Here is a 23,850-nt window from a genome sequence, read left to right on the forward strand (position 1 = left end):
AATACAATATTCAAATTACTTGAAAAAAAAATTATATCCCGAGAAAAGTGGATTTTGAGGGGTACAGCTCCATAGACCTCCATGCATTCTGCACTCGTGGACGAGCGCCCTCATGTGGAACCACAGAAGGAACTGCAACCAGTTCAGAAACCGGAAGTTTTCCGAGAGTGGCAGTTCTCCATTCTCTGGTATATTTTTGACATTGGTTCTTCTCCCTGTCAGTCCTTTGATGACATGTCCAAAACTGTCTGTCTACCACCTGGCTACCACCAGGCAAATATACTATTTCAGTGCTTTGGATACCTTGTTACAATGGTGTAAATTGATTTGACAAATTATTTTACAAAGACTAACCACTGAATCATACCCAGGTTTCCTGATCAGACAGACGAGTGAAATGATTGGTCGGTTGGTCTGCCGCATTCATGAATGACAGGTGGGTGCCCGGATGCGGATGTTGACGTATACATACTCTGTCGGACAGCGTCCGGTGTTCTATCAGCTATGTTGAGTGTGCCGCTGGGCTAATGTGAGGGGCTCATGGTTTAGTTAACTGACCAGCAGCTACGGATGCCTAATAAAAAACAGAACATTTCGTTCGAACAAAGCCATATGATGCCTTGTAGTCTAGTTTTCATCCATATGTTTCGGAGCTCGTTTCGATAACGTTAAAGGGAGAGGAACGTTGCTGTGCTTCAAACAGCTGGTAGAGAGAAGCTGTCACCGAAAGGAGGAAATAACACGATAAACATAAGTTGGAGAAACTGAAGGATCGTCTGGACTGTAGACCTGACAACACTGAAAAGTCGTCGTTCAGCAGAAAGGACAGAAACCCACCTCTGTTATCGGTTTTGGATACAAAAATGGGCAAGCTAGCTCGGTAGCTAAAGGTTAATGGCCAAACAGTGTTAGCCTGGAGCTAGCACGCTACCTATCTTATGTGTTTGTGGTGTCTAAATGGCTAACTGGCTTGTAGTTGTCATTAGCTAATGCCAGGAATGTTGTGGGAAAACCTTCGCTGTTTACCTAATTAGATAACTAGATTACAAGAGTTTGCTCGACTATCCTAACTTGTTCGTGCCATTGTCATATTGCGTGGTTTTGTATTGAGACAAACGTCAGGTAATGTTCACGTTGACATGCTGCTCTGTTGAACTGGACACACAAGTCAAAAGGAACAATAGCGGCATTTTACGATACTAAATTAGCAACTAATTTGTGAAAGCAGTGTTTTCATCTTATTACAACCCTTGTTAGATTATCAGACAAGGTGATTTTGGTAGCGTGGAACGTTTTTCTGCCAACGTGTCATGTTTACAAAAGATAGGCTGCTGCTTCTAGCAAACTGTCAGTGACTGGGTGTGACAAGGAAACCTGTGAGGTAATTTCTAGTTCCTTAAGAGCGTCAGGCACTTGGGCTGACGAGGCACTTGCCTATTGTGTTTATCTCCAAGCTGATTCGGTCGATCAGTTTCTAGATTGGTAGAGGGATAAAAGACGTTGTCTGTCACAGTTTTACACATTGGGAACACTCAGAATGCCCAAGCAATTGCTGAGAGGTTAGTTCTGTTGCTGGATCTGGGAGTTTTGGTTTCTTCAGGATGGACCACATATGGAGGATGGTGATGCAGTGGAGGCATATATGCTGAAATTGCTGAATACTCTTAGTGTAGCTTTGCCTCAGTAAGAGTTGGTGCATTCACTAGCAGGATGGAAGGCTGCAGTCTGCCTTGATACGTTTGGTTACTGTAACCATGTGGACTCTGGGGCAATCCTGCTCTGCATCCATGAAGATTTCATGGCTGCCACTGCTGCTACTGGCCTTCCTAAGGCCAGTCCACTGCATGTCTCGAGACGAGAGGCATAAATTAAGGTGAGATAGAGCTCATGTTCAAATGTTGTATGGGCAGTATAATGAATGTTGGTTCTAGAGAAGCTAGAACCAACATGTGTACTGTTGGTTTGACATTTTCTCCTCCCTCCACCCCCCCCCCCCCTCTCCTTTTCTCTCCCAGGGATCAGGTGGTTGAGATGTTTGACCACGCTTATCGCAGTTACATGGTATGTTCAAATTCGGCCCTTTCCTCTTGGTTAATCTCTTTCAGGAATGAGATTTGGCTCCTTGATTTGCTGAAATAGTGGCACTGTTGTTATTGTGATCAAGCACAGTAGATCATGTGCAGGCCATGGGTTTGCTCACCCTCAAACCAAAAGAGTTCCAAATTTGAGGTGATGTTTCTAGTGTTTTTTAGAATTAGTCTGTTTGCTTAATCCATCCTCAGATGCTTTGTTCTCCCTGTGTTGGAGATGGTTTTCAAAGGTTGAGAACAAATATTGACACAGTAAATTAAATTACAAATAAGATCACCACCCTCTGTAAAGAGACAGTTGAAATACAAGAATGCCTTCAGCCTACATAGACTAGACTTTTAAAAAAAAAAAATGTGTTTTCATTTGTATTTTGTATTTCTCTCTCTCTCTCTCTGATCAGATCAGATCAGGGAAAATGGTGTATTTCACTGCTATTTTCATTGGGCCTCTCTCCCTGTGTTTGTGTGTGTGTGTTTGTTTGTCCCGGTTCTCCAGGACCATGCGTACCCAGCCGATGAGCTGATGCCGCTGACGTGCAGGGGGAGGGTGCGTGGGCTGGAGCCCAGCAGAGGAGATGTGGACGATGCACTGGGGAAGTAAGGAACTCAGGTGGCAGGAATTTGCACAGGATGCGAGAGAGTGAGGAGTTCCACTCAGTGGGGAGGAAGAGTGAGAGAGAAAGAGGATTCAGATGTAGTTATAGGTGCAAGAGTGTAGTCTGTCCAATGTGTATTGTCGGACATATCAGTAAAACTGATAATTAAATAGTAATCAGTAATCAAATAGATAGTAATATAAATAGCTTAAATACAAAAAATAAATGACAAAAATTGAACTGGTGGCTAACTGTATCTGGCTTGTTCTTTCCTAGGTTCTCCCTCACGCTCATTGACACACTGGATACTCTGGTGGTGAGTGATGGCCCCATTGGTTGCCCCGCAAGCTGATTCTCTTCAATTAAACTTTAACAGCTTTGCCCTAGATTAAGATAGTCCACATACAGCACACTGTTTGCCTATTTACTTTAAGGGCGGGCCCATCCGGGTCTGTATTTAGCACAACAAGTGGCCTGAGTGCAGCATCTGGTTATTCTCGACAGCTTTTGAACAAAACTGAGGAATTTGAAGCAGCTGTGAGAAGAGTCCTGTCTGATGTGCGACTGGACAATGACATTGTGGTGTCTGTCTTTGAGACCAACATCAGGGTGCTGGGGTGAGTTTTGGAATTATGAGCATTTTGAGTGTGTAGAATACTTACCAACTTTTGGTTGGTTTTGGATTAAAGATATCTCAATAACCAACCATGTTTTTTTCCTTTCCTTAAATGTTTCTGTTGACATTCAGTTGAAATGTACATACATATTCATTTTCATAGGAATACATTTATGCATAAATGTAACATATTGATAGCATCTCTCCAGTGTTGTCAGATACAACCCTATTATGCTTCTAATTATTTAACTTTTGTGGTGCTGTATTGAGCTAAAATGATAAATAGGCCCACTTCTGAATCCAATAGCTCCAGTTGAGTTTGTGTTGTTGGTATGTGTGAATGACTGGTTGGTGTTGGTCCATGTGCATCTTCAGGGGGCTGTTAGGGGGCCACTCCATGGCTGTGATGCTGAGGGAAGGGGGTCGTCACATGCTGTGGTACCGCGATGAGCTCCTCCACATGGCTAAGGACCTGGGGCTCAGGCTCCTGCCTGCGTTCAACACGAGCAGTGGGCTGCCTTACCCCAGGGTAAATACACACACACACACACACACACACACACACACACACACACACACACACACACACACAGATTTTCAAAGTAGCCTCAGTTTACCTTAATGACAGCTTGGCACACTATCGGGCACCATCATTGCTAGCGTCATAACAATAGTCATCAGGAATGCTTTTCAGTTAACATGAGTGAAGGAAAAGCAGCCAACAATTGGTCAACATGTGTGGGAACTCCTCCTTCAGGACTGTTGGATAACCATTCCAGGTGTCTAACTGAAGTAGCTTTGGTTACAGGAATTTTGTAATGAAGTATTTGCCTTTCCTAAAAACAGCAAGTAGCAAATGAATTTCCCCGTGAGTGATTAAATAAGAGATTATCTTATCTTTATCGAAATGCTATTAGACATACTCACATTTCTCCCTCTCTCCCCCTCTCTCTTTCTGTCTGTCCATATCTATCTGTCTGTCTGCTCTGTTTGTTGCGGTTGTACTGTTAGCAAATGGTTCAGTTGAGTTAAGCTAAGATGGCCTGAAGCCAAATGGCCAAATTCCCTTGGGCTGCATGATGGCAGCACCTGCTGCAGAGCTTCCTCATAACTCCCAAAGCAGGATACATGCATATGTTTACTCTGTCGTTTCATCATACAATTAGATGCACTTGTTTATTTTTAGATTCCGCTATAGTTATTGTAAAACATTTATATTAGGACAATGTAAAACCCCTATTAAGATGAGGAAAAATGCAGTGTCCATATTGCACTCCTAGGTGAACCTGAAGCATGGCGTTCGAGGTCCGGAGACTCGCACTGGGACGGAAACAGACACATGCACGGCGTGCGCTGGTACCATCATCCTGGAGTTCGCTGCCCTCAGCCGATTCACCGGGGACCCCATATTTGAGGTAGCGAGACAAAAACAAGTATCATTTCCCCTCAGACAGAGAGAAATGAGAACTTGTGGTTTGTCGCTGGACTGTCAACTGTTCTTTGGACATTCACTGCAGACGCAGAAAAATGTGAACTGTTGTGTTACAGAAAAATGGTGCGGTGAAAATGAGTGTGAAATGCAGAAGTAGCTGTTGGTTAAAAACGTGTTTGTGTTGCTGCTGTGCAGGACCATGCCAGAAGGGCTCTGGACTTCCTGTGGGAGAAGAGGCAGAGAAACAGCAACTTAGTGGGGACCACCATCAACATCCACTCAGGGGAGTGGGTGCGGCGAGGTACAACGAACACAGCAGGTCATAAACTCTGATGTACATTTCTCAATGAAGCTTGTATAATTTTAATGTGTGTGTGTGTTGTTGAGCAGATAGTGGCGTAGGAGCGGGGATTGACTCATACTATGAGTACCTGCTGAAGGCCTACATTCTCCTGGGAGATGACCTCTTTCTGCAGCGCTTTAACATAGTGAGTCCATCCCCATCCCCCATCCCTGCAGCTAGGCTGTGAAGAGGGAATAGCTTCCAGCGTTGGCATCCTCACAACAAAGGCTCTAGTCTACAGACTGCAGCAGATCTCTCTGTAAAGGTCACAGAGTTGTTAAAAATGGTGTTTGGTGTTTTTTGCCTTTGTACTGCAATTGATCTCATTGCAGCGGTGTTCATGGTTACTCACTCACTCACTCACTCACTTACGGCTCTCTCTCTCTCTCTTTCTCTTTCTCTTTCTCTTTCTCTCTCTCTCTCTCTCTCTCTCTCGGATCAGCTCATTTCACGGTAAAATGGATAATTCCGCTAATTCCCCCTCCCACTGATGCCTCCGTGTTGTGTTCCAGCACTACGCTTCCATAATGAAGTACATCAGCCAGCCGCCCCTCCTGCTGGACGTGCACATCCACAAGCCCCTGCTCCCAGCACGCACCTGGATGGACTCCCTGCTCGCCTTCTTCCCCGGTTTGCAGGTAAAGACGCATCCTCTGGGGACCATTGCAAAAGGACGCACCCTCTGGGGGCCTTTGCAAAAGGATGCATTCTCCAGGGGGCTTTGCAAAAGGATGCTTCCCCTGAAGGGTGTTGCAAAAGGATGCATCCTCTGAAGGCTGTTGCAAACGGATGCATCCTCTTGGGGCCGTTGCATGTCTGAACATGTTGAAAGCAGGTGTTGTGTAGGAGGTGAGGTTTAGGCTACGTTTCTACGGTGACGATGAAAAGTGAAGACGCAGAAGTGGCGTCTCGTCTTCATTTTTTTATTCACGTTTAGACGAGCATTCTCAGGGGGAAATCTTTGTTTATATGAAGACGCAAGAGTATGTGATATTCGATTGGATATGCATTCCAGACCGCTGGGTGGTGGTGTGATAGAACCCCGGCACGTCACGCGCAGACATTCTAATTTGACAGTTTAGCCAGAGAGGTAATCAAGGATCTTTGGTTTAGCCATTTAGACGGAGACGCAACCCGGGTCGTCTTCAAAACTCTTTAGATTTTTGCGTCTTCAACCCCCAGATGGCGGGCTTATGATAAAATATTTTGTTGTCTTCCTTCGCAATCATCCTCGTATAAACGGCCCCTTAATATTGTTTTTTTCCCCCCCACATTTCCTCCATTATTCATTCTTCAGGTGTTGAAGGGAGACATCCGGCCTGCCATCGAGACGCACGAGATGCTTTATCAGGTTACAAAGAAGCACAATTTTCTGCCAGAGGCAAGTCTGTTCTTAATCCTCCTGTCCTCCCCCATGTTGCTCAAGCATATCCCTTCCTCAGAAATATGAATCCAAAAAAAAAAAAAAGAAATATGAATCCAGCTGATTACATGTTGAGTTCAGTGCACAATGAAATACTCTTTTTTGTTTTCTGTGACTGGTAACATTTTCTGGTAACATTTATGTTTGTCTGCAGGCCTTCACCACAGACTTCAGGGTGCATTGGGCCCAGCATCCCTTGCGGCCAGAGTTTGCAGAGAGCACCTACTTCCTCTATAAGGTGAGCATTACACATCAGCAAGACATTACAGCAGTTATATAATAACCTTATGAGCCTTTTCATAAACCTGAATTATTGAGGTCAAGGGCTCTCTGCTCTCCATATATGTGTGAGATTTACATTTTTCTGAGTTTAATATTTCAAATGGTGCAAGTTTCCATGTACAGCATTTGGGAGAGTCTATAAGCCTACCCTAAACCCACTGTCCCACCAGGCCACAGGAGACCCATACTATCTGGAGGTGGGCCGCACGGTTCTGGAGAACCTGAACCGCTTTGCCCGTGTCCCCTGTGGCTTCGCTGCCATGAAGGACGTCCGCACCGGCAGCCACGAGGACCGGTGAGACACACACACACACACACACACTCTTTACTTCTTTACACAACCAAAGAGGTTTGGTCATCACACCACCATGTGTAGGCATAACAGATAACAGTGTATTCTGATAGCATCTGAGCGAGCAACTGTCGTGTAGCATTGAATGCTCTCGATCCACGCTGAATCTGTTAAATATGCCCATCTATTGCATCATATTTCTTGTACTAAATAGCAGATCAACACGAATAACAGAAAGAAAAAGTTCTACTCAAAATGTTGCGCTGCACAGCACCGTGTTGCAATGCAACTGAAAACAATGTAACCAAACTGATTTTGTAGCTAACGCTCACTCGCATCGCATGCAGTTAAGATGCAGTGTAACGTGTCCCAATCACATTGGGAGTCTTCCATTCTTTCTTTATCACAGCATTATCTGCCGTCACAGTTTAGGCTGAAATAACATTGTGGAAGCTGAAATGAATTACATATTAAGTTTAGAGTTCCCTTAATCCCTCAATTCACTTGACTTTATTCATAGTTTAGATTCTGTGTGCATCTCTGTGCTGTGTAGTCGCTATAGTGTGAGTGTGTCATATAAGTGCCTTTTGAGACTGAGTGTTTGATGGCCCCTCTTCTCTCTCTCTCTCTCTCTCTCTCTCTCTCTTCTCAGTATGGACTCCTTCTTCTTGGCCGAGATGTTCAAATACCTCTTCCTGCTGTTTGCGGAATCCGATGACCTGCCCTTCGACGTGGAGGACTACATCTTCACCACAGAGGCTCACCTGCTGCCGCTGTCACTGTCCACCGCGCCGCGCTCACAGTCGCCCTCTGCTTCCAACTCCACGGTACTGCGGCAGCCTCTTTGCCTTAGTCTCCTTGTTCTTCATGCTCTCATTCCTCACTCTCATTCTCAGCACAGAAGAAAGAAAACATTTTTCTTTTCATGTGCACACAATCCTCATCCTGCTGCCCCCGGACCTTACAGATTCAGTGTGTGTGTGTGTGTGTTTGTCTTTCAGGGCGTTGAGGAGTTGGATGACTCAAATTTTGACTGGACCTGCCCCAATACACGTCTCCTCTTTCCCGATCCTGCCTATCCACGGAATCTCAGGGACCCAATCAAAATCGCTGTGGACAAGAGTTGTCCACGCCCAAGCCCAATTCGGTGAGCCAGGGAGTGAGGAAGTGATTGAGGGAGTGATGGTGTGATGGTGGGAGCGACAGAGCCAAAAGGCTTTAAATAAAGGAGTGAATGTAGTTTGAACTTTGTTACTCTTGGCCCATGGTTAAAATCCTTGAGCAGAATCCCTCTGTGAGTTTCTCTGGTCGTTGAGCATTGGGTGTTTGGAAAGTAAGAGGTATTTGTTAGTTTTTATTTTCTCTGGTGGCTGTGGTGGCACACACTATATATGCTCTCACTGCTGTCCATGATGCTCTATTCTTAAAGCCCTTCTCTGTTCTTCCTTCTCCCTCGTTCCTCTCCTCTTCCTCCGTGTGTGTGTGTGTGTGTGTGTGTGTGTGTGTGTGTGTGTGTGTGTGTGTGTAGGGAGCCTGGCATGGGCCGTCTGCCCCTCAGGGCTCAGGACTTCATGGCCAACAACCCCGAGCACCTGGAGCTGCTGCGCCGCATGGGCGTCAGCCTCATCCACCTGAAGGACGGACGCGTGCAGCTGGTGCAGCATGCCTCTCAGGTCAGACACGCATGCATGCTCTCACACACACACACACACACACTCATACACACAAGCACAATCACACACAATCTCATTGGAAACACCTAAATGAATCAGAGCTCCTGCAGTTTTTTAAACCATACATTATGTTGCTGTGTTAACAGAGAGTAAGGCGGAAATGGTTTGTTGGAGTCTGACCCTAATCCTGCATAATGCTGAGGGCTATATAAGTTTGTTCGAAGATGCATTAAGTGTGAAAGTCTAATGCTTAGATCGTAGTTTCGTTTTTTCATTTCATTTCATTTCATTTATTATACAGGAAAGGATTAAAAGTAACAATGTGGTTACAGTTTAAACAAGCCTGACTCAGTTGACTAACTAAAAACTGGTGTACAGCAGTTTCCTGTTCTGCCGCACGAAAGGACAAATATGACATCACACTACATGCACTTCACAGATCATATCAACAAACAAAGCAAACAGGACAAGACATAGTTTGAGTACAACAAACAGGAAAAAAGACAACACAATAGCTACAAACAATACAGACTACAACCACAATACATAGACACGCAAGGAAGATAGGATCTGAGCGTGTGTAAAGGCAATCAGACCAATAATGGAAATAAGTCAGTGGCTACAGGCGTAGCTGTCAAAGAGAAGGTGTTCGTATGCCTTTTTGAAATGTGTGATAAGTAGATAGAGGGCCAAGGATCTCATTCCAGATTTTGGTATGTAGTTGTTTTGTGTAGGCAAGTGTTGGAAAAGGTGCTTGAGTTCTAGTGATGAAAAGGTGCTTGAGTTCTAGTGTTGGAAAAGGTGCTTGAGTTCTAGTGAAGCTCTCCTGACGTACATTACGTGCTGTAAACAGTGCAAAATGTTGCATCTGGAGTAAGAAAGTAATGGCATGGCTGTTTGTGTAGTTCTGAAATGTCCTGGCATTTGAATGTGTAAGTGCAGTGCAGTGGTGAGTCCAATTTGGAAGTTTATTGTGGATCTTGTATGCTCTGTTGTACAAAAAGTCTTGCTACTGGACACTGAGATATTTTCCTCTCTGTGGCCCCCTGCAGGCAGTGAGTGCGATAGCGGCAGAGGACGGCATGCGCTTCATGCAGGAGATGATGGAGCTCTCAAGCCAGCAGCAGAAGGAGCAGCTCCCCCCTCGCGCTGTGCAGATTGTCTCACACCCCTTCTTTGGCAGGGTGGTACTGACCGCCGGTCCGGCACAGTTTGGCACGGACCTTTCCAAGAGCAGCACAGGGGTGAGTATAGATCGACTAGCCCAGCTCTACATGTGTCTGTGATGATTCATTATCTCTCTGAGTTAGAACTCTTTTTTTTAACTCCGATGTTCTCAAATTAATTTTGGTAACTTTTTTAATCTAGTAAATTTTGTTAGTGTGGGATAGCATTTTAGACTCTCCCTACATTGCACGTGTTCAACATTACATTTTGTATAATAATAGTCAAGTCAAGTCAGTTTTATTTGTATAGCACATTTTACATGCACAGAGTGCAACGGAGATCATGTATGGTTTACATATAATGTATTAAGTTTGGGAAGAACTGGTGTTCTTCAGTATTTGAGTCTGTACATCCAACTTGCTCTCTATGCATTGCCTATGCTTCTGCAGAGAATAGTGCTGACATATAATTAATATCATGTGATGTGGCCTCCAACAGCAGGAAAGATGGAGGGATGCATATGGGGTATTGTGTTTGAGTTGTCTATTGTCTCTGCTGAAACTACAGCATGAAGGCCATGGGTTTATGTCTATATGTAATGGGTTTGCCTGGAAACAATGTAACTGTTTAAGATAAACCTGTATAAGATGGGGCCTCGCCCCAGAGAGCTTCGGATTTGCTGCTGGAACTTTGTTGCTGGTAACATGTCCCTGGTCGTGATTTCCATCCCTGATCGTGATTAAAGATGGTGCCTGTGTTGCCTGGTTGTTAAGAATGTTACCACATTGGCATGGCAGAACATTTGCATTGCCAAAGCAAAACACGTAACACAAAGTTGCAACACAGAATAGAAAGCTAACATGTTGTTTATCTGTCTGGCCCTCTCTGCAGGTGCGAGGCTTTGTGACGGTGGCAGAGCCTTACAGTGGCTGTGCGGAGGTGACCAATGCTGAGCTTGTCCAGGGCCGCATTGCCCTGCTGCAGCGGGGCCAGTGCATGTTCGCCGAGAAGGCCCGCCACATCCAGAAAGCCGGCGCCATCGGGGGCATCGTGATCGGTGAGGACACGGGGACAAAAAATATGGACTGACTATGTCGGACTGAGTGACTGCAGTCCTCCTGAAAACACATAGAAACATAGAAAATCAATGGAGATACGGTTTGATGGATTTAGAAGCTGGTCACAGACTTTTGAGTAGCTGCCATACTAGATTTATGAGAAACAGCATTGCTCAACTGACTGGCTTTAGTCTTCAGCAGAGTTTATTAGACAGGATGTGATTAAATGTGGTGTAAAATTGCCTTGGCTCATCAGTCATCAAATGTCTGTCTCTGGGGATGACCTCAATTTCGTGTGTGTGTGTTTCCCCACAGATGACAACGAGGGCAGCAGCAGCGACACAGCGCCCCTCTTCCAGATGGCAGGAGATGGCCGCAGCACAGATGACGTAACGCTGCCCCTCCTCTTCCTGTTCCACAAAGAGGGCAACATCCTGCTGGAGGCCCTGAAGGAGTACCGCGAGGTGGAGGTGCTACTCAGCGACAAGGCCCGCGACCGAGGTGAGTCTGCCCAGAGACGAGGGCTGAAAGACACAGGGGAAAGCCTAAGCCTAACTCTGCCTGCTGGAGAGGACTGACTTTGAACTGTCTGCTTTTTACTTGTGTGAAGTGTCACATGAAACATGAAAAAGTTTACAGTAGTTGCCAAGAGGTGTGAATGGAGAAGTATGAAGTCTTGGCTTCCAACTGCGACAGAGAGGATGTAGAGTATTAAAGTCCCTGCATAATTGATTTAGTTGCGTTTACTGTATTATTACAGGGTTAGACTATACGATTTCATGAGGCGTGAGTATTTGAGCTACACCTCTCGTCTTCTCTCTCTGTCTCTCTGTCTCTCTCTCTCTCTCTCTCTCTCTCTCTCTCCATCGTATGGTTCTCTCCCCCTCTCTCCCCTGGTGATGTAACCATGCTCCTATCCTCTGCTTCTGCTCTACCCTCTGCGGATCTGCAGCCTCTCTCTTTAAAGGGAAAGCCCTCCCGGGTGTCCTGTTGGACGGCAGTAAGTAACTTCCTCTTCCTCCTCCCTCTCCTTCATCCTCCTCTCTCACCTCCTTCTCTCACACCACCCACCCATCCTTTTGCTAAGTCCGTAGGAGCTGTGGGCTAACATTGTGTTTAGCTTAGACCATTCGCTTGCATGTAATGTAGTCGGCAGATGTGGACGTCTGAAGTTGAGTTCTGGAAAGCAGAGGTGTGTTCGAGCGTTTCACCTTCAGCTGTTTGAATTTGACAGTTGTACAGCCATTGGTTCGGAGTATGGCCATTGGTGTGGTAGTGCCGCTTCTATGGTCTGGACAATTTTTCCACCTCTGCTTTCATAGAAGTGCTTCTCAAGCTGTGTGTGTGTGTGTGTGTGTGTGTGTGTGTGTGTGTGTGTGTGTGTGTGTGTGTGTGTGTGTGTGTGTGTGTGTGTGTGTGTGTGTGTGTGTGTGTGTGTGTGTGTGTGTGTGCCAGTGCTATTTGTTAAACAGGTGTGGTTGCAAACTGAGCGAACACACTCCCTGATCTCTCTCCCTCTCCACAGGTGGTGATGTGCAGGAGGAAGACTGCTCCACTGAGGAAAAGGACCGTGGTGTACCCGGATTTGCCTCTTCCTCTCTTCCCCCCTCCTCTTCTTCTTCCTCCACCTCTTCTTCTTCTTCTTCTTCTTCTTCTTCTTCTTCTTCTTCCTCCTCTCCGCCTCCAGACCAATCACAGCCCAGCGTGCAGGAGCCTGACCAACCCAAAACAGAGCAGGAGGAGGACGATGAAGAGGCGGTGGTCCCCCCAGCCAAGGTGGGCAGTGAGCCAGATGCAAAAGCAGAGCCTAAGGAAGAGCAGTCATCTGACAAGGACCCCGAGAGGTTACTGGACGCCCTGTTAGCCGACTGGCAGGAGGACCTGGAGGCCTTTCGGCAGATGGAGAAGGACGAGCTCTGACCTCTCTCTCTCTCTCTCTCTCTCTCTCTCTCTCATTCTCTCTCTCATTCTCTTCATCCCCTTCAGACGTAGGCAGCACTATACACGGCTGCCATTGACAACGAGACAGGAGTCTTCAATTCACTGCTCCACGCCATTAAGGGAAAGGACACCCTCCAAACCGGCAGGGAAGGGGGTGTGTTAACCTCGGTGGCGTGAGACTTCCTTACTCCAGTGGTAACCCACAGCGACTGCTTCCCCTTACCCAGGTCCCCCCCTCTCCCCTACCACCCCCCGCCTGTCTCCAGGATCTCAGGTGTGCCCCTGGGTTTGTTCACCTGCTCGGACTCCTCCATCAGTGGACGGCATCGAACAGTGAGTGCGCCTCACCCCCAGAGCTGGAGATGACCACCCTGCAGCTCGCGCCTCCGACCGACGTCGCCTTTTCTTGTCTTAACGTCTTTCCTTTGGTGTATAAAAATGGATCTCTTTGGTGACAGTATCAGTCACAGTGTTGATCGGAAAACTGATTTAAATGTTTTGATTCAACTGTGATAACCCCGCCCCTCCCCTCCTCCTTGGTCTTTTTTAATGGCATTTGTACTAATTTAATTTGTGTAGGCTCATTTACTGGGGCCGTTAGTGAGCTATGATACTGTGAGTGGGGAGGTGGCCATGAAGTCAGAAAATGAAATCAACGACTAAAATTAGGAAACCTAATTATCCCATCCTCCTTATATGGAATGATGAAGTGTATAACCATATGTATGGTACCATATATATGGTATATATGTATTATAATGTACTTTGCAGTTTTTTCAAATGCTTCTTATTTCAGCTCTTGCGCACATGTAAGAGCTTCTCATCATTGAGGAATGCACATGAGTCTCGGCACAGAAGGAGATCCGGTGTTGTGGTCCTTCATTTGGGGCACGTTCAGGATGAGACAGATAGAAGCAACGACATAGAAGCGCACAGCTGTGGGCAGCGTTGTTACTCCAGTGCCATCTTGAACATGCCCCAGGCGCTCTCTCTCTTTCTCACACATACACACACACACACACACTTCTCTCTCTGACTTACGTACCCAGACAAGAAGAGTGAGATGAGAGATATGTCGCCTTGGATCAAACTATTCGAGCCGTCGGATCTCAGGTTTCACTGAGACATAACTATGAATGTTATACTCGTGACTGGAGTCGCAGAAGGGACATTTTCCACATGGTCTGGTGTGGAAGGTCCAATGGGAGCTGAAGAAGCTAACCTCACATAATTTAACAGACTGTCCAGCTGAGGCAGGTGTTGTTTCACGTAAAGACTTCTGAAAACTGGCAGTTGAATTGGACGTTCAGCTAAGGGGAAGGGATTGCAGAGAACAATAATAAAGTTGAATAAAAAGTGATGATGAAGCCCACCATTTTGTCTTCATCTTGTTCACTCATTTTATAAAGCTGAAATGGCTTTCCTGATTTAACTCATCACTTGTCTCTCATCTTTTTGTCATACGTGGCCTGTCTGACTCAAGTATCTTCACACGCCGGAATGGTTGAGAGGAGTTGTATGATTTTGAGAATTATTTGAATATTTCAGGAAGGGGAAAAAAATTGCAGGCAGGCCAACAGTTAATATGATTGTTGGAAGACATTCAAGAAACTGCCTGAATTTTTGCCTTTATAGAACTGGACAGAGGAGAGACTAACAGGAAGGGGTGGGGGGTGACCCGACCACACTCGAGCCTTGGACCCGAATGTGATAGGGGCACTGTTGATATCAGTTCATAAGATATTGCCACATTAATTTTACTGGAAAGTAAAGCAGTTTTTGATATTCCCCTTTGTTTGGACTTCCTGAGCCTCATCACCAACCTTCACTAGGATAGAATCCATTCACTCATAAAGAGACCAACACCAAGACAGGTTATTGTCTTATTAGATATATTTAATAAATTAAAACAAGGTACAAAAAAATGAATGTACAGATCAACCTCTCACCGCCCCCATCTCTCTTAATTGTCTCACTGATTGACGCAAGTGGCATAACCAAACCGTGCGCATAATCAAAACAGTACCGGCACTCCCTCAGTGTACCGAAGCGTTGCATACCCTCCCGTGTCTCCCATACCCACACCCTCCCGAAAAGAACACGCATGCTACATGTCTGCAGGCACCAACTGGGCATGGACTGTCAGAAGAAACAGTGGTCAACACTTATGGCATGCGGTGTGTGTGTGTGTGTGCGCGCATGTCTAGATGAGGAGGGCCGGTGAGAACTTAGCCATCATGGAGATGCCATTACGATTGCTGTTAGTGTCTTGCGTCTTTTTTGCCATTAAAAGGAAAACTGTAGTTCCCAAAACAATAAGTGCACCGAAGAGTCAAACTACAAGTGAGACGTGTATCTTTTACATACGCGACATGTCACAAGATGTGCGTCAACTAGCATGGCTAAAACACAATCGTCACGGCTCTACAACAGTGCTGTATAGTGGGGAGTTGACAGAGTAGCTCCAAGTAGGCCCACCATTGGTCATCCAAACAACCACTGACTGACCATTAGTTTACCAGGGCCTTCTTTCTGGTGACCGGTCACAAAAGCCACGTTCCATGCCAAAAGTCCTGAGAGGAAGTGATGGTGAGTTCCCCTCCTCATCACCAGACCGGCTACCGTTCTCTTAGGAGTCCATTTCATCCCTTCAGCTGGGAGGGCAAACAAGTCCTTCCACATTCACTGTGTGGACCAGCAGTAAGCAGACATTCTTCTCCTGTCCAGTCAGTTTCTTTCAATTACCACTGGGCCTACCATTATCCAACTGCTAATGTTATATAAAAAAAATATGACAATTAAAAAAAAACCTATATCACATGACAAAAGTTCACAACAATTTGGCAGAATAAGGGCATAAAAGGGCGACAGCTTGGAATTGTTAGATATTTATATGTATATAGAGATATAGATGATGATCAATGAATAAAGCCACAGGAGTTTTCAGTCTTCATTGGTCCCTCTGTCTGTTAGCAGCAGTGGCAGCAGGACTATCGCACCCTGTATTAATAATATAGATTTGTATATATATATATATATATATATGTTTGTGTATGTGTACATACATAATATAGCTCTTTTCATTTATCTCTAAAAAAAAAAAAGTTGACCTAACACTATATCTTTGTTCGTACGGATGCAAAAGTCACAAGAGAACAGCCTAGGAGCCACGGAAGATCGAAAAACGAATAGAAAGAAGGGATGACATTTTACAGTGTGCATGCCGCAGGAGAGGTGGAGATGAGGAAAGAAAGAGGGGAAATAGATAGATGGAAAAGTGAAATGAAATGAATATAGAGGTAGAGATAGATAAATGAAGGGTGCAAAGATGACAGATGTAGAAAGTGATGGACAGAGACTGCATACACAGACTGAAAAAGAGAGAAAAGAGATAGAGATAGATAGATAGATATATATAGAGAGAAAGAGAGAGCGAGAGAGAGAGAAATAGAAGGGATAAAAGAGGAAAACATGACCTCTCCTGCTCTGACTGACTGCACAGTCTCAGCTAGTCTCTGCCTCATCTCAGGCTGCACTGGGGGGAAAGACTACAACCTTTCTGCACAGCACATCTGTAGAGCCATGGTGTGTGGGTTTGTGTGAGAGTTGGGGGGATATTTCCATGAAGTTCACGGGGCCTGGGGAAGCGCTAGTGCTGGATGTCCTGGCACCGGAGCGCCTGACCCGGCTGCTTCGGGACTGTGGAGCCGGAGCTGGAGAGTGGTCAGTCAGTCAGTACTCGGCAGCATACTCTGTGCCGTGGAGGCCTCGACACACCAGGGTGAACTCCTTCACGATGTCCTTCACTCTTCTCTTGTTCACACGCTCCCTGAATAGGAAAGTAAAAACAATTGTACAAATAATGGTCACTTCTTTGAAACTTTATGTTGCATACTTTACTGACTATAGTGACTGATGTACCATTGTGTCGCCTGTAGAGTTATTTCAACCAACTTGAGGTAATATTATGGAATAGCTATTAAGTTATATAAAATTAAGGTATTTGATTATGATTGCGATTCAAGTTGTTAAGAATGGACTGTCATCTTCTGCATGTGAATTAGACACCTTTATTCTGTGTGTATGTGTGTGTGTATTCCATGTGCATTCCATGTGCATGTGTGTGTGTGCGTATTCCATCCTACCTCAGGACCTGCTGGCTGAAGGTGTTCTTCTGCTCGGGGGAGACACGTGAGGAGGGGAAGCCGGGCGACTGCAGCGCTTCTTTCAGCCACACAGTGAGCAGGCCGAAACAGTGCTTGTTCAGGGAGAACAGCACCTCGGCAAACTGGTCCATCAGACTCCGCGACGACTGGCCACCAATGGCCTGCAGCAGAGCGGGGGCGAGAAAACGCGGAAGTGAAGACAAAGTATAAGATCTGAAAATCCTGTATTGTGTTCCTACCAAAGATTCTAGAGTGCTACATGCTCCGTTCCTACCAAAGATTCTAGAGTGCTACATGCTCCGTTCCTACCAAAGATTCTAGAGTGCTACATGCTCCGTTCCCACCAAAGATTCTAGAGTGCTACATGCTCCGTTCCTACCAGGCCTTTCTTCTTTATTTTTTTCCATTTTATCATGTGACTATATTTTGTTTTGTGTGTTTTCTTTTTTTTGCTTTGTTACAGTATGTCCGTTTCTATGTATGTATGTATGTATGTATGTATGTATGTATGTATGTATGTATGTATGTATGTATGTATGTATGTATGTATGACGGGATTGTTCATAGTGTCTGCAGGGCTCAGTGACAGAATGAGAGGTTAAAGGTTAAAGCTGAGCTGCTGACCTCCAGCACCGCCTGTAGAAGGAGCTTCCCTTCCTGCTGGACCACCTGACCCACAGGAGGGATGTCTGCACAGTGAGGCAGCAGCTCCGTCTGACAACAGACAACAACACAACAAAGCCACTTACAAAAACACCAACATGTCACATCACCACACATATCAGATTCAATTAGACTAGCATTTCTACACTAGTGGTTTAAACACTTTATATTTTAACATTTACTAACCTGCACAACAAACTGAGTAAAAACACACTTTTAGCCCATCAATCAGAAATGACCTTTATCTTTACTTCACAGATATGCGTGGCAAATGTGTTTCACTTACAAAGAACAGACAAGTAGACTTGACCGTTGGAGCCTCAGGGAATTTAAGCGACAGCACTCCTGTAAACAAGAAGAGACAAGTCATGCTAACTTCGCAAATGCAATGCCAATCCCAAATTAATCCAGCTTCAGTCTCGGTAATGTACGCACGCACGCTCACACACACACACACACACACACAAAAAGGTTAAGACTTTGTGCATGTGTGTAATTGTCTCTCCGCTTGGTCTGTTAGAACGCAGTACTCACCACAGTGGAAGACCGCTTTCACGTCAAGATTCTCAGACAAGTACAAATCGGGTTTCCGTTTGAGAGCCTACAAAGCAGACAAAACCATTGAACAGGAAAGACACCCTCCAAACCCCCCAGCCCTCGGAAACCTTCTCCCCAACCCCACCCCAACACCATCTCCAGTAAAACATCTTCCCTACCCCCTTTCTGTTCAGCCTGACGCTAACATTTTCACCAAAACCAACCAAACACATATACAAACTCATCCAATGCAAAAAACTCATCAGGTACGTAAGAAATCAACTGCAAGGAGAGAAATCAAACTTTGAAATACAACTGAGGTCAAACTAAAGGCATGATGGTTTTGGACTTTTTTTCCCCCTCCTTCTTATCACCCCCCACAGCTTCTGATTCATCTTTTAACTCCCCGTCACTTATGTCTTTTGCTCAGTTGGAATATGCAACAGAAATCTGTAACATGTACGGATAAAGACAACTAATGCAGTAAGGAACTGAGAGAGAGGATGAGAGGAGAGAGAGGAAGGGCAGAGGTGAAGAAGACTAGAGCTGTCCAAAGGCAGAAATCAAAGAAAGAGGTAATGGAAACCCAGGACGCTGAACTTAAAAAGTCAAACAGAGGGCTCCAATTCGTTAAGAATTAATTAATTAATTAATCAAGTCATTAATTAATTTGGGGCTTGGAGGGCTGGAATGACGTGTAGAAGTGGGGGCTCAGGGATTAGAACAAAGGAATCGTCACTGCTTCGCCTACTCTTTTACACTGATTGCTTTTTGTAAGACAACTTTCACGCGGATTGCTTTTTATAAAGCACTAGGAGTAATTATGTAATAACCTCCATGTCTAATTTCCATGACTGATCTGTGAATTGATGCAGTGTTTTCCCCTTCCTAGACACATACAAAACTAATGTACATAACGTGCATCCAGTCTTTGGGGACTAAATGAAGAGGTTTAACCTTTGAAACCTCCTCATCAGATGAGGACTGCATTTAAAATCTAATTTTAAATGCCGTAGCCATTACCGTAATCAACTGTGCACTGGCTGCCAAACTGGATCCTAACCTGTCAATTCACACCTCTGACTGAGGGAAAATATTGCCTTAGCTTGCCAACAGCAGTGTGTGTGTGTGTGTGTGCTTTTAATAACTGCACTTTGAAACTTTGGAGAACCACCAGGTTGTAGCTCTTATGTTCCCTCATCACTCAAGGTTCTTAAGTGTGTCTGGAACACAGCTTATTGTTATTATTATAAGCAATAATTATTATTGCAAAATGACTCCAAAGCTGTAGGAGTTTCCACAACAGCCCAGCCTTCTGCTTACAGCCCAGCCCAGCTTCTGCTTATGTCTAGGCATCTAACCATGTTGAGTTGTACTTGACACCAAGTATGCGGCGCATACCACGCCTGCTATTTACACCACCGCTACTCTGAGTTTCTATCTAGTGTGCCGTCTGGTTGGTGCAGCCTCACCAGCTATCTGGCAGTCACTCTGGCGCTCACAGATTGCCTGGCACTGATTCTGCCTACCCTCCTGCATGTGGTGCTGGGCATCAAAGAGTGGCGCGGAAGGCAGCACGTGGCAGGCAGTTGCCCCGTGCCAATGTTGCGGCGAGGTACGCTCGGAGCCCTACGTGGAGCTGGCCGCTTTAAACCCTGAGTATTGGAGGAGAGACTTCCATCTGTCCTTCAATATCAACCCCTCCCCTTCTGTCGATTCCATTGTCCAGTCACAATGGGGGTCTCCAGGACCCGTCAAACAGGACGAAAAAAAGGAGAGAGAGTGAGAGAGAGAGAGAGAGAGAGAGAGAGAGAGAGAGAGAGAGAGAGAGACAGAGAAATAAGAGAGAAAGGAGTGAGATAGGAAGGAGAGGCAGAGAGGTAGAGAGGAGAGAAACCCAAAGTGAATGAAATAAGAAACCAAAAACACACCTGAGCTTGGAGTTGCATAAATGAATCAACAATATCAGGATGATCCCTGGGCCCTAAAATATAATAAAGATGAAACTTAAGAAATAATAATAAGAATAATAATAAGAATAATTTACACAAACAGCAACAAAACAGATCCAACAGTCATGTGGAAAGAAAAAGTCAACCAAAACAATATCACTGAAATAATTGCCACACGTGAGAAAAGGATTCTAGGAGGAAACAGTAGGTGGGGTGGGGGGCATGAGAAGCATTTTGGAAGCAGTCTTGGAAGAAACTCAAACGAAAGGAGACAAAAAGACATGAGTCAGTTTGGAGGAAGAAGAAGAAGAAGAAGAAAAAGAACGGAAAAGAATTAACGAGAGAACATAAGGAAACCTGAAAAAAAAAAAAAAAAAAAAAAAAAAAAAAAGTGGGTTTGGAGTGGGAACCCAGGAGGCACCTGTTACTGTGACATTAATTTTTCATTTTTTTTGCATCTTTTGTTTCTTTTTACTTTTTCTCATTAACAGTTTTATTTTTTTAAATTTCTAAGCATATTCAAATCAAACCTTGGCCCCACCCATTCCCGGTCCATCCCGCCTTAGCCAGCCTCAGACTAGCAAGTGCTTGGTTCCCACGGCAACCCCTTCGGAAGCAGGCTGCTGATTGGCCCCCAGCTGTGACCCCACCCCTAGCTGTTCCCACACTCCAAACGGAACCTGTTCACCCCTCCACTGAGATGCACCACTGATAGTCACAAACAAACAAACAAACAAAAAAAAATCACAAACAAGTAACAGAAAGTCATAACAGCAGGCTTGTGCGTTCTTCTGCAAATGCATTGCGCTGGGGTGGGGGTGGGGGGGGGAGACCTGCTCGGAGAAGAGAGGGTTAAAACGGCCAAGAGTGATGAGTCATGCCACCGTCAAACAAGTCCGTTCCGCGTTTTGGAGAGGCAACAGAAAAAAGCGCAGGAGGTAGAGGAGGAGAGGGAGGAAGAAGCGGACGAGAAAGAAAAACGACGACAGAAGCAGCAAGTGATGGCTGGTTGAGCTTCACAACAGAACCACGTGCAGACGTGACAGTGTGTATATATATGTGTGTGTGTGTGTTTGTGTGTGTGTGTGTGTGTGTGTGTGTGTGTGTGTGTGTGTGTGTGTGTGTGTGTGTTTGCATAGAGCCCTTAAAGAAATTCCAGGTGCTTTGTGGTGTCCGTTTGTGTCAAAAAATGAGTGTGCAGTTTGAGCTGAGAATGAGGAGATGGCGGTGGTGGTGTGCACATACACAGACACAAGTGTGTGCGTGCTGTGTGTGTGAGGAGAGGAGGATTGACTGGTCACACTCCCCCGGTCCCCAGAGCCCCAGACAGGCAGGCGTACCTTGCTGGAAGATGGACAGGGTGACGGAGGTGACCAACTCGAACAGCGCTTTGATTGGGGGGAAGTGGTCTGTTTCGCTGGCAAATATGTGCACCATCTGTTGGGAGCAGACACTCAATTACTCCACGTCACTGGATTTGCACAACACTGGGACAAATTGGCAACATCTTCATAGAGGAGCGGCAAAATTGGAATTACTATCCTATTTCAGTTCCAACTTTCAGATTTAAACTAGAGAATTATTAGAGCAACAGTGATTCAGTAAAATATTCATATAATAATCTACATTCATCTATTGATACATGTTGTAGTCTGTGTATTAATGCTTAACATGGTAATACTGTCTTTAATTGTGTGTTTGTGTGAGTGTGAGAGAGAGAGAATGACAGTATGCCTATGCCTGTGTGTGTGTGTACCTGTCGGGTCAGGTCGAGTGCGGAGGCCTGGGGAATGGTGCTGTACATCTGTCCCAGCATCTCACTCAGCTGAGACACCATGGGGGCAAAGTCATGCAGGAGAGTCTTCACAGACTTCTCAAAGATGGCACACACAGCCTGACACAGGAGAGAGGGGGGCGTGGGGTTCAAAAGAAGTGAGAAAAAGATTCAAGAAAAAGGGTAGAGAATCAGTCAGTCTCTAAACTCAGACAGTGGGCGGGCGATGGGCTTCAGTGAGCAGCGGCTCTGCCGAGATGTGGGCCTCACCTCCACCACCTGCGAGTCGTTGAGCCACTTGCTGAGGACGGTCTGAATGAGGGCAAACACCTGCTGCAGCACCACCACCACCTGCAAAACACACAGACCTACACGTCAGCCGGGCGAGGGGGGACGGATGCCTAGATTAAGCTTCGTCTTCATACAGAAATAGGTTTGTCAGTATCGTCCGTTGATCCGTTTCATCTGTATTCGTAAGCTTGAAGAGAACGGACAAAAAGATGGACGAAATCAACGCAGAGAACGGATGGGGGCTTCGTCCGTATCCTCATCTGTTTTTAACGCTGAGCATAATGATGGCACGAAGACAGATTGTAAAACAGACATGAAGCCGATTGTAACATCATAATATGCCGACCACACAAAGAGCCGTGTGTTGATTGTTCTTGCCTAATATCTGATTAATTTATCATTAAAAGTTCTAAAATCCTAGTATTACAGTCTACAGTTACTCCTACTTGTAGTATACCCTATCCAAACACATAAGCTGATATGGTCCTGTTAGACTCACAGGGTTGGGTCCTGTGGGTGGGGGGGTTGATTTGACTGGCGGCTGTCTGTCTCCTGACTCGTCGTCCTGCTTGGTGATGTCCAGTGTGGTGAAGAGGTTGGACAGCAGGCCCAGGATGTGGATGATGGCCAGCTTGTTGGAAGGGTTCGGCTAAGGACAGAAACAAGGAGAAGAGTTTAGGCAGGTGGTACAAATCCACATTAATTGACCGAGGACAGGTCATGGAGCTTTGATAATTCATTGCTGTGGCTCACTCAGTTCCATTGATAGAACCTTCTTGACTAGTAAGCTAAAGTAGTGCTGTTTACATTTCACTGCGCTAGTTTTAGGCGGGGATCACATTGGCCAGCGGCAAGAGGCAGCGGCAAGCGGAACGCAGCGCTCAGATCATAATAAGTTCTCTCTCGTTCCTATGGTAACACAAACGGTTTGCCTTAACTGACAATTTAATACGCTCGTGTTGTGCTTTAAAAGATGAACCAAGGACAACGCCAGTTTGTTCAACGCCTGTGTTACGCAAGTGTTGCCACCGTTCCGCAGCCGAACCATAGAGAACAATAGGAGACCTGCCGCTTGCTGCTGGCTAATGTGATCCCCGCCTTACTATATGTCTATCTCCTTACCATCCTGTGAATTCTCAATCTTTCCTTAATTCTAAATATCTTTTTATTTATTGTTCATGTTTGTTTGTTTGCATTATTATTATTATTATTATTTCTTCTCTTTCTTTTCTCTATTATTGTGTTAAGTGCTGCAAATGTAAAGCACTTTGAGCTGCATTCTGTGTGTGAAAGGTGCTATACAAATAAAGCTTATTATAATTATTATTACAGTTTGGGCTTTTGCCATGCCTCAGGTGGTCTTTGTCGGTGTAGAAAATTGCTGTGGAGAAGTGGAGAAATTTGGGAGAATTGTTAATAAAGCAGTTAGAATGGTAGGTTTGGGACTGCTGCCAGCCCATTGTGTATGGTTGTTTAATATTACAGCGTGCTGTGTCATTTTAGATAGGCATGGTTGTTGCCTGGCCACAGTGTGAAATCTCCAGACAAGAATAG

The 23,850-nt window shown here is 45.3% G+C and overlaps 2 protein-coding genes across 3 annotated transcripts in view; one reads left to right on the plus strand and one right to left on the minus strand.

Annotated features, from left to right (window-relative positions):
• Positions 1-462: 462 nt before the first annotated feature.
• edem3 (ER degradation enhancer, mannosidase alpha-like 3) lies at positions 463-14,349 on the plus strand. 2 transcript variants are annotated; one of them, XM_048251943.1, is made up of 21 exons: positions 463-1,873; positions 2,016-2,061; positions 2,587-2,687; positions 2,963-3,002; positions 3,191-3,303; positions 3,678-3,831; positions 4,583-4,717; positions 4,930-5,035; positions 5,125-5,222; positions 5,590-5,715; positions 6,375-6,458; positions 6,655-6,738; positions 6,953-7,077; positions 7,727-7,901; positions 8,076-8,221; positions 8,603-8,747; positions 9,800-9,991; positions 10,806-10,971; positions 11,288-11,473; positions 11,925-11,972; positions 12,498-14,349. In XM_048251943.1, the coding sequence occupies exons 1-21, from the start codon at positions 1,755-1,757 to the stop codon at positions 12,890-12,892; spliced, it is 2,784 nt and encodes a 927-aa protein (XP_048107900.1). In that variant the 5' UTR covers positions 463-1,754; the 3' UTR covers positions 12,893-14,349. The 2 variants fall into 2 exon arrangements, with proteins under 2 accessions (XP_048107900.1, XP_048107901.1); XM_048251944.1 differs by lacking the exon at positions 11,925-11,972.
• A 439-nt stretch (positions 14,350-14,788) lies between these two features.
• ipo13b (importin 13b) overlaps positions 14,789-23,850 on the minus strand; it is a 38,523-nt gene continuing 29,461 nt past the window's right edge. The window contains 10 exon segments of the mRNA XM_048252103.1: positions 14,789-16,742; positions 17,059-17,240; positions 17,704-17,793; positions 18,029-18,087; positions 18,277-18,343; positions 20,211-20,263; positions 21,572-21,668; positions 21,988-22,125; positions 22,276-22,356; positions 22,796-22,945. Of these exon segments, the coding sequence (XP_048108060.1) occupies positions 16,646-16,742; positions 17,059-17,240; positions 17,704-17,793; positions 18,029-18,087; positions 18,277-18,343; positions 20,211-20,263; positions 21,572-21,668; positions 21,988-22,125; positions 22,276-22,356; positions 22,796-22,945 (1,014 nt within the window). The 3' untranslated portion in view covers positions 14,789-16,645.

Source organism: Alosa alosa, chromosome 9 (assembly GCF_017589495.1).
Source record: "Alosa alosa isolate M-15738 ecotype Scorff River chromosome 9, AALO_Geno_1.1, whole genome shotgun sequence".
Classification (NCBI taxonomy): Eukaryota; Metazoa; Chordata; class Actinopteri; order Clupeiformes; family Clupeidae; genus Alosa; species Alosa alosa.